This window comes from Laetiporus sulphureus, assembly GCF_001632365.1.
Source record: "Laetiporus sulphureus 93-53 unplaced genomic scaffold LAESUscaffold_29, whole genome shotgun sequence".
NCBI classification, from domain to species: domain Eukaryota; kingdom Fungi; phylum Basidiomycota; class Agaricomycetes; order Polyporales; family Laetiporaceae; genus Laetiporus; species Laetiporus sulphureus.
The window spans coordinates 386,569-396,131 of NW_024468538.1; the positions used below are offsets into that span (position 1 = coordinate 386,569).

General features: G+C 47.7%; 1 protein-coding gene across 1 annotated transcript; it reads right to left on the reverse strand.

Moving 5' to 3' along the window:
- Positions 1-7,924: 7,924 nt before the first annotated feature.
- LAESUDRAFT_760730 (uncharacterized protein) lies at positions 7,925-9,216 on the reverse strand (the record flags this gene model as incomplete). The annotated part of the gene is made up of 2 exons (XM_040912786.1): positions 7,925-8,410; positions 9,154-9,216. 2 exons carry the CDS (start codon positions 9,214-9,216, stop codon positions 7,925-7,927), a joined length of 549 nt encoding a protein of 182 aa, XP_040762743.1.
- Positions 9,217-9,563: the final 347 nt, after the last annotated feature.

Below are 9,563 nucleotides of genomic sequence, written 5' to 3' on the forward strand. Positions count from 1 at the left end.
TACATGTTTGTCGGAGTCATTGATTGTAGCGCAGGCATGCCTTTGATAGAAGATAATGTTGTAATTGTGGAGATGCCTCTCACTGATCTCATACATAGGATTGATTTCGGTTCGCTTATTAAACTTGCAGAATCACACGGTCTTCACCCCTCTTATGGCAAATGGACATTAGATGATGTTTGTCACAGTGCATCATAGATCCTGCTAAAAGGCAAGAAAATGGCTGCAAGGTGCTAGCCACACTCAGTGACCTGCACAAAAACCAAAATAAGGACCTGCCACAAGGAGGCTAGGTCAAAAAGGCATGCAGTGACATGCAGCCTACAAAATGGGGCTCAAAGGGCCCATAGCCTTATGTCACACAAAGAGGGGGTGAAGGCTTCTTAGGTCGCATGAAATAGATGAATGAAACTGGAGATACCCAGCTTCCTCATGGGTGCTTATATACATGCAGGTAGGGACTTCAGTCACTATACTAAGGTAAATACCCCTGACACCTACATGTGAACATGATACCATAGCCGGTTAGGTTCTGGTAGCTACTATGGCAACTATCTACAAAGGCCATGGATATGCTGAGGTAATCCTATCTAATCCAATGGGATAATTGCCTGAAAGTGGTGCCACTATTGAGCGGTGACATGGGGCCACTATGGAGTAGCCAATAGGGTTGATCTCACTTATCTGAGTGATGAATTGGGTGCTTGCTAGCTTGATGATCTAAAGGGTTCCTTTCTGGGCAAGTGGCCTGGTGTCATGTGACCAACAACTGATAACTTCCGAATAAGGTAAGTGGCCAGTATTATGTGACTGGGTGGCTGAATCATGGGCGCTTGGTGATCATGTGGTAGACACAGTGTTATGAAGCGTTCCTGTCACGGCACACTGATGACAAAGATAGACAACCAAAATAAGGAGTCCCCTTGAGGGCTTTCTGGCTGAGAGCCTACAGCGACGAGCTGTGGCGATACGACGTGCCCACTGATGAGGCCGAGTTGCTAGTCGCAAAGTAAGACTTACTGGCAAGGCGAGGGGTGCTATCACAAGTGAGGATGATACTGGATATATAGCACACTGAGAGTGTCTGGTAAGACCCCTCTGTGATGGTAGTGGAGGACGAAGGAGAATAAGACTGAGGTCTCCTCCTCGTCTCGCTGGTCCTTATATACATGATTGCTATGCTACTGTATAGTACTACCTAAGCGAGTCACATGCTATCCTACTGGTCAGTGCTACAATCGTACGACATGTCCCAATTATCCTGATTGGCTGCCTAATAATAACTCACAGAGACGGAGCTCCTCTTGAGCACGCAATATGGCGTCATGGCGATTGCAACATATGATGCCATGCCGAGGAGTTTGGTGTCACGTGATAATGCCGAGAGAGATCCGAGGTCATGTGACTGGATGCCTCGTTATCTTATCTCATTAGGTCACGTGACTTCTTGTGCGACGAGAAATGATGAAAAATGATATGCTCCTTAATAGCATTTGTTCCTATAATGACTTTGTCAGGTAAAACTGTGACATCACCCCCTTCTCAAGGTTCATCGTCTTGATGAGCCAAAGCCTTTGGCGCCTCGTATGGTTCGCTTTGCGAGTGAACTATCTGCTTCAGAAATATTTCCTGGAGCATAGCGTTCGCATATGAGTTGTGCGACACGATCGCCTGTTCTGACCTCGAATGGTTTGCTGGTCATATTAATGAGAAGCACCTTGATTTCCCCTGTGTAATCTGGGTCAATTACCCCTGCTGCGACATCAATTCCTTTGAGGGCTAGCCCACTTCGGGGGGCCACTCGAATGTATGTCCACTTTGGGGGATCAACCGCAAGTCCGGTGCCAATGAGCATTCTGGAGTGTGGGGGGATATCTATGTCTTGTATGGACTTGACATCCCAGCCAACAGCTTCTGCAGAACCCTTGTAGGGTGCTCTGGCATTCGGATGGGTGCGGAAGAAGAACATGAATTCATCAGGGTGATCAGACGGAGCGATTTTGTACGCTTTGTGTGTTCGCAGCTTTGCTCTTGGAGCGTCTGGGTGTGTCTTGTGGAATTTCTCTACTTTGTCTTTGACGTTTGTGAGGTTTTCCAATGGTTCCCAAGTATTATTGCTGTGGTCGTAGTCCAACCATTTCACAAGATACTGGGTTTTGTTATACCTGACCCTCGAATCCAGGATGTCTTCTACGTCCCATTCTTCCTCTCCGTCAATGATGACTGGGGGGTTAGGGGGAGGTACTCATCCCGGGATAGAGTTTTAATGGAACATTATAAGCTTAGAAGTGTGAAACACGGGATGTATCTTCATGTCTGCTGGTAGTTGCAGTTTGAATGATACGACTCCGATCTTTTCGAGGATCTTGAATGGTCCATAGTTTTGAGTCGCTAGCTTTTGGCTTTTGACTTTGACGTGAAGATCTTTTCCTCGAATAAGCACTTCATCTCCTACTTTGAAAGGGACGTCCTGCTTTTTAAGGTCGAAGTACCATTTCATTCTTTCTGTGCTAACGATAAAGCGGCACGAGCTTGTTCCTGTGCTTGATCGCGGTTATGGAATAGGTGTTCCAGGGATGGATGTTGTATTCCTTCCAGCACATCTGGTGCCATTCGGGGGTGTCGACCATGCTCAATGAAAAATGGGGACAGGCCTGTCGACTCTGAAGCTTGGTTGTTGTATGCGAATTCCGCTGTGGGCAATAGTGTGGCCCAATCAGTTTGTCGGTAAGTGCAATACATGCACAGATATTGCTCCAGAATTTGGTTGACTCGCTCGGTCTGTCCGTCTGTTTCAGGGTGATAAGCTGTAGACATCGTAGATTTGATATGAAGTTTCTGGCAGAACTCCTGGAATAGCTTGGCTGAGAACTGTGTGCCTCGATCTAATATTATCTGCCGGGGAATTCCGTGGAGTTTGAATACTTCAGTGTAGAAAATTGATGCTACTTGAGATGCTGTCACCATGTTGTCTACTGGGTAGAAGTGTGCATGTTTGGTGAACCTGTCGACGACTACCAGAATGGCGGTCTTCTTTTCTCCCCTATGGTCTGGGCTTGGCGGTAACTGCGTAATCAGGTCCCATGTAACCATTTTCCAAGGTCCTTCTGGTACTGGATTAGGTTGTAACAGTCCATAAGGCTTTTGCTTGCTCGTCTTGTTTCTTTGACAAGTTACACAGCCTTGGACGTACTTTTTTACATCAATGGTAAGCCCTGGCCACCAGTAATTCCTGCTAATCAGCTCTTGCATCTTCCATTGTCTGGGATGTCCAGCCATGGAGATGTTGTGGTGCAGCTGGATTAGCTCATTCTGCAGCGCTGAGTCTTTTGGAATGTAGACTTTTCCTCTTCTGAGCAGCAATCCATGCTCGAAGTTCCACTCTTAGAGGTCTTTTCCGAACTCTCGCTTGCCAGTTTTTAGTAGGTGCTGGTAACCTTTGGTCATTTCATCATCTAGTAGTGCCGATTTCACTCTTTCAAGAAGTTTTGCATCATCAACTTCGGAGGAATGAGTGGCTGAGATCGCGTGGATGGCAAAATATTCAGGTCAAAGCAAAGTTTGCCCTGAATTGTCATTGCTCACCCCCTTCTCATGATCTGGCCTCCTGGACAGAGGATCGGCATGCATCATCATCTTTCCGGGGGCGGTGACGGAGTATGAAATTGAAATGTGTAAGGTAGAGTGACCATCGAGCTTGTCGCCTGGTCAATGTCTGAGCTTGTCAGAAATAGGTAAGATTTAGGTGATCCGACCATATCTCAACCGGGTGAGGGTGTCCTTCGAAGTACTGCCGATATTCTTCTAAAGCCTGAATGATGGCTAGCATCTCTTTGTCGTAGATCTCATAATTTCGCTCATGTTCATTGAGCGATTTTGAGTAATATGCGACTGGATGCCAGAGTTCGTCTTCTCCCAACTGTTCAAGGACCGCGCCTGTGGCAAAGTCCGAGGCATCCGTTTCCAATTTAAAGGGATGGACTGCGTTGGGGAGCGCTAAAATTGGGGCAGAAGTGAAGGCAGTCTTGAGGGCCTCAAATGCCTTTTGTTGAGGTTTTTCCCATTTCCATGTTGCGTCCTTACAGGTTAATAGAGTCAAGGGTCGGGTCATCGATCCGAAATCCTTGATGAATCGTCAATAGAAATTTGCCAGACCAAGAAATGCTTGCACCTGCTTTACCTTGGTGGGCACCGGCCATTTGAGCATGCTGTCGACCTTTTCTGAGTCCATCTGTATCGACCCTTTTGAGATTATGAGTCCGAGAAACTTGACGAAAGTGGTTGCGAAGTGACACTTTTCTGGTTTCATGAACAGGTCATTGTCTCTGAGCCGTTGTAGGACTTCTTTGGTCAGACGGTCATGTTCCTCCTGGTTATCCGTAAAGATGATGATGTCATCTATATAAACTGCCACCTTTCCAGTGCGAATGAGATCGCCTAAAACGTCGTTCATCATGGCCTGGAAAGTGCTCGGGGCATTGCAGAATCCGAAGTACATGACAGTGGGTTCAAATAATCCTCTATAGGTAATGAACGCTGCCTTTTCCTCATCTCCTTTGCGAAGGCGTACATTGTTGTAACCCCATCTCAGGTCTAGTATGGTAAATATGCTAGCCCTGGAGAGTCCGTCAATGAGATCATTTATTCGTGGGAGTGGGAACTTGTTCTTCTTGGTGACACTGTTTAATGCCCTGTAGTCTTGGACAAGTCTAAGAGAGCCATCTTTTTTCTTGACGAAAAATACCGGAGCGGCGTAAGGGGATTTAGACGGTCGAATGTAGCCTTTGGCTTGTTCACCATCAATCCATTCATCGAGCGAGTTCTTCTCTCGTAAAGACATAGAGTATACTTTTGCCAGTCTCGGGATTGCCGCATCTGGGACAAGATCAATTGCATGATCGTAGGGCTTACACGTCGGCATTCTTTCTGAGCTTTTCTTTGAGAACACATCTCCAAATTGATGAAATTCTGGAGGGATGAACTTGGACCAATATTCTTTATCCTGTGTCTCTTCTGCCGGCTGTTCTACCAAATGCTCCTTTACCTTCTTGCTTATGCCTAGGATGTCGTGCACCATGTTACGAAGATCCTGGTCTTGCAAGTCTATCCAGTTGATGAAGTTATCTTCCTGATCCCACTCGTCATCCATGTGTATGTCGGGGAGAATTGCTTCATCTTCGAGCCGAGGTTGCGATAGAAGGTTGACTTCTTCTTCACATACTTTGACTCGTTGCTTCCTCGTGTGTCTGCATCTTGAGAACGTGACCTCTCTATGTTCCCAGTCAACTCGGAGGTTATGTTCTTGTAAGAACTTCATGCCGAGGATCATCGACATGCGTCCAAGATTTGTGATGAGCAAACTCTCGGTTAATCGGTGCCCCCCGATTAAGATGCTTGTGACTACACGATGAGTAATTGTGCCACCCTTGTTGGGGCTGGCGTCTGCGTTGAGGATTCAGATTTCATGGTTTAGAGGTATCATCTTAAACCCGTGCTTCTCAGCGAATCTTTGGTCGATATAGCAAGAGAATGCTCCAGAATCCAATAGTGCCGTCGTCTGGATTTCTCATGATACGAATCTTATCAGCAATTTGATCGAATGTTTAGAAAAACCCGCAGATGCAATATATAGATGATTGCTAGGTACATTCATTCTCACAGTACTAATACAATTGTCCTGAAGTGTGACACCAGACTCATCTACACCTCGTACTGAAAATCCTCTGAGAAATCGTCTATCTCGACGATTCTCGCATTGGTGTCCTTGACTGTAGATGCCGATGCCTTTGATGCTGTGTCCACGCTCTGCACCTTGCCTTTGCCCTTGCTGGATGGTGGTGTAGTCGACATTGTGCTCATCCCGCAAAGTGCAGCAATTGCTTGTTCCAGTGCCGCAATTTGAGCTGATGAGCCCGTGCTACTTTCTTCTTCCACCTGTCGCACGTTCATCGCTTTGCCCTTCCCTTTTCCTTGCCCTTGCTTAGGGGCGGATCGTGTCTGAAACTGCTTGCCCTTGTATTCTGGCTTGGGGGAGGGGCACCACTTTCCTTGTTCATAGGCGTGTTTTCCGCAAAACAAACATAGTTTGTTTGCCAGCCACCTGTCCTGTTCCGGGGATAGTTCATGTGCGATTCGTGCGCTTGTGTCCATTGCATTAGGGTCCTTGGGGGTGGTCGCCTTGTTTTCCGTGGTCTGTCCAGTAGACTTGTTACCCAATATCTGCTGGAGGTGTTTGATTTCTATCTCCAAGCAGAATTCTAGATAGTCCATCCACGTGGTTGGAATCTTTGATGGGTCCAGAGTCTCCGTTACTGATATGACCATTTGAATGTGGGTCGACCGTTGTTCCCTGATTTTGACGATTAGATCTTCATCAGAGTATCCTGATTCGGGGGCGTAAGCCCTGAAATTCTCTGCGAAGGCGATCATGGTCTTGTGGTGAATTGCACAGTGTGCATCTAGCAGGGATTGTGCTGTGTGCTTGGGGTCAAGCATCTTGTATGCCATCTCCAGTTTCCTGGTGTATTCTGCCCATGTGTCAACGTCTTGTCCTGAGGCGAGCTTGATTGCATATTCTTTCATGTATAGAGCTGCTCCGCCTTCTAGATGTGCGTTGGCCTGCCGAATTTCATCCTTGTCATCGGTGAAGTGGTTGTAATCGAGCCAGATGAGGAGGTTCGTGAACCAAGTCTCGAAATTTTCCGATGATTTCCTTCCCAAGTATTTGGGTGGATCGGGGAGCTTAATTCGGCGGGGCGATTGACTAGATTGGCCGGCCAGCGGTTGGATACCTTGTGAAGGTGCATTGATGATGGCATTGTTGAGTCGGGACTCTAAGCCAACGATGTAGATGGTGGTCTTTTCCTGTGCCTCCTTCAGGGTGACCATGTTGCCGTAAAGGGCATCCATCTGGCCCTTTACTTCATCCTTATAATCCTCGAAGTCCTTGCAGATTGCTTGGGCTTCGAGTGTCAGACTGTTGTTTGACTTGATGAGCCGTTCGTTGTCAGCGGAGAGGGTGCCGATCTGGGCTCTTTCGACTTTTAGCTGGTCTTGTATTTCTACTGCCATTATTTCGACATGGATACAAGCCATTACCTCATCTTCCAACGAGGCCACTGTGCGCTCGTGTCGCTCATTCATTTTTTGTCGTAAGGCTTCGTACGAGCTTACAACGTCTCTCATAATGAATGATCGCACTACGTTCATTACCCATTTCTTAACGTCGTTTGGGATGGTGTTGGGTGCGGCAGCATTGATGGCTTCCTCGATGGTTGCATAAGGGACTCCCTGCCATTCCCAAGTCTGAGGTGTGGAGAATGCTGGCAGGGTGGTAGGTGATGGGTTTCTGACTACTCCCGACGCCTTGGGTGTGCTGCTAGTATGAGGTTCATCCACAGGGGCAGCTGGTCCTGCTTCAGATTGTGTAGAGGAGGCATTGCTCCTCCAGGGGTCTGACGGTTCGCTTGCAGTGTGTCCTCCTGGGAACACAACACCTCCAAGGTTGTATTGAGACATTGGGATTGACGTTGAAGATAATGGGAATGAGGTGACGGACAACGTGTGAGTCGATCGAATTCTGGTCTCAATCTTAGAAGGGTTCGGGGTTTTCCTCGATGAGTCCTTCTTCTTCTAACTCCTCTCGTAATGCTTCAGCTCAGTGGTGCCAATATTCTTGCTCTTCCTCAAGATTAGGAATGAGCCGGAATGGTGCCGAGTAGGTTGTGTAGGCGTGTACTTGTACCGTGTAGTGGTAGAGTACTTGCTGCCAGTTGGTGATGAGAGGTTGATATATGAAGTATGCAGTGCAGATGACTGTGAGTTGTCCCTGCGCTGGGCGATAAAAGTCCACGATGTAGTTCTGGTATATAAAGCTGATTGCGTATCTCGGCATGGGACTTGGGATACAAAAATATTACTGGTCCTAGTAAGGCCAGTAGCACGACTCCTTCTCGAACCTCACAATGTCTCTTCCTACGCGCTCCTGCTCCTTGTTGATCCCTCTGAATGAAATCTTTCCTAGTCCTATGCAAAGCTTGATAGCGATGTGTCTATCGATGAACGTAAAGTCATCGCCTCGTCCAATCCTCTCGTTCAATGCTCCTAGGTGTCGCTGAATACGATCGCGACACTGGATCTGTTCCTCTGTGAACTTGGCAGCAATATGGGGCTGCTGCAAGACCTTGTGCCACTGAATAGTAGCATGTACAGTCGGCACGATGTTCTCAGGGAGAGTGCCTTTGGGATTTTCGTGGATCCCACGTGGATGATAGTCCTGAGAGAGTGCGAAGGCGAGGACGGCAGTGGCGTCAGCATTAGACCACCAAAACGGTTTGTAAATGGGGACGGATGGGTCAGATGCGTCTTTGGGAATTGCTTTGGCCCACGAGCTGACCTTAGAGCGAAGCTTCTGTAGGTCTGAGCAATAGTCGTCGGGCTTGGCTCAGAGTAGGTTGCTCGCCGTTAGACAAAGAGTGCGGCGGGGGTCGCGTTGGTAAGGATGGTAGCGTCCGTTGGGCGGAACGATACCGTTGTGCACTTGCGGTGCTTTACCGGTCAATGCAGCACTGTTCCTTTTGAAGGAAGGAAGCGGCTTAGGCGGTAGAGGCGAAGTGGAATGGTATGAAGGAAGTGGTGTGGAAAAAGCCCTGCCCTGGGCAGATGTATCTCTAGGCGAAAATGCGCGGCTACCAGTGTTAGACACTTGGTAGGGGCATAAAAGGTCAGTCTTATTCTAATGTCATGGCACGTCGATGACAAAGATAGACAACCAAAATAAGGAGTCCCCTTGAGGGCTTCCTGGCTGAGAGCCTACAGCGATGAGCTGTGGCGATACGACATGCCCACTGACGAGGCCGAGTCGCTAGTCGCAAAGTAAGACTTACTGGTGAGGTGAGGGGCGCTATCACAAGTGAGGATGATACTGGATATATAGCACACTGAGAGTGTCTGGTAAGACCCCTCTGTGATGGTAGTGGAGGATGAAGGAGAATAAGACTGAGGTGCCCTCCTCGTCTCGCTGGTCCTTATATACATGATTGCTATGCTACTGTACAGTACTACCTAAGCGAGTCACATGCTATCCTACTGGTCAGTGCTACAATTGTACGACATGTCCCAATTATCCTGATTGGCTGCCTAATAATAACTCACGGAGACGGAGCTCCTCTTGAGCACGCAATATGGCGTCATGGCGATTGCAACATATGACGCCATGCCGAGGAGTTTGGTGTCACATGATAATGCCGAGAGAGATCCGAGGTCATGTGACTGGATGCCTCGTTATCTTATCTCATTAGATCACGTGACTTTTTGTGCGACGAGAAATGATGAAAAATGATATGCTCCTTAATAGCATTTGTTCCTATAATGACTTTGTCAGGTAAAACCGTGACAGTTCCCCACTAGAACTCTCTGCACGTGAAGCTTCCACACGTACGATCGTATCTCTGGTTTATAGTGTTGTCTACTGCAAGGCAGATGCCTTTGCCAATGGACGCTATCCCCAGCAAGTGGTACGAGCTTGCCACCTCTAAGAGATAGTAGATTGCACAAGGGTTCTA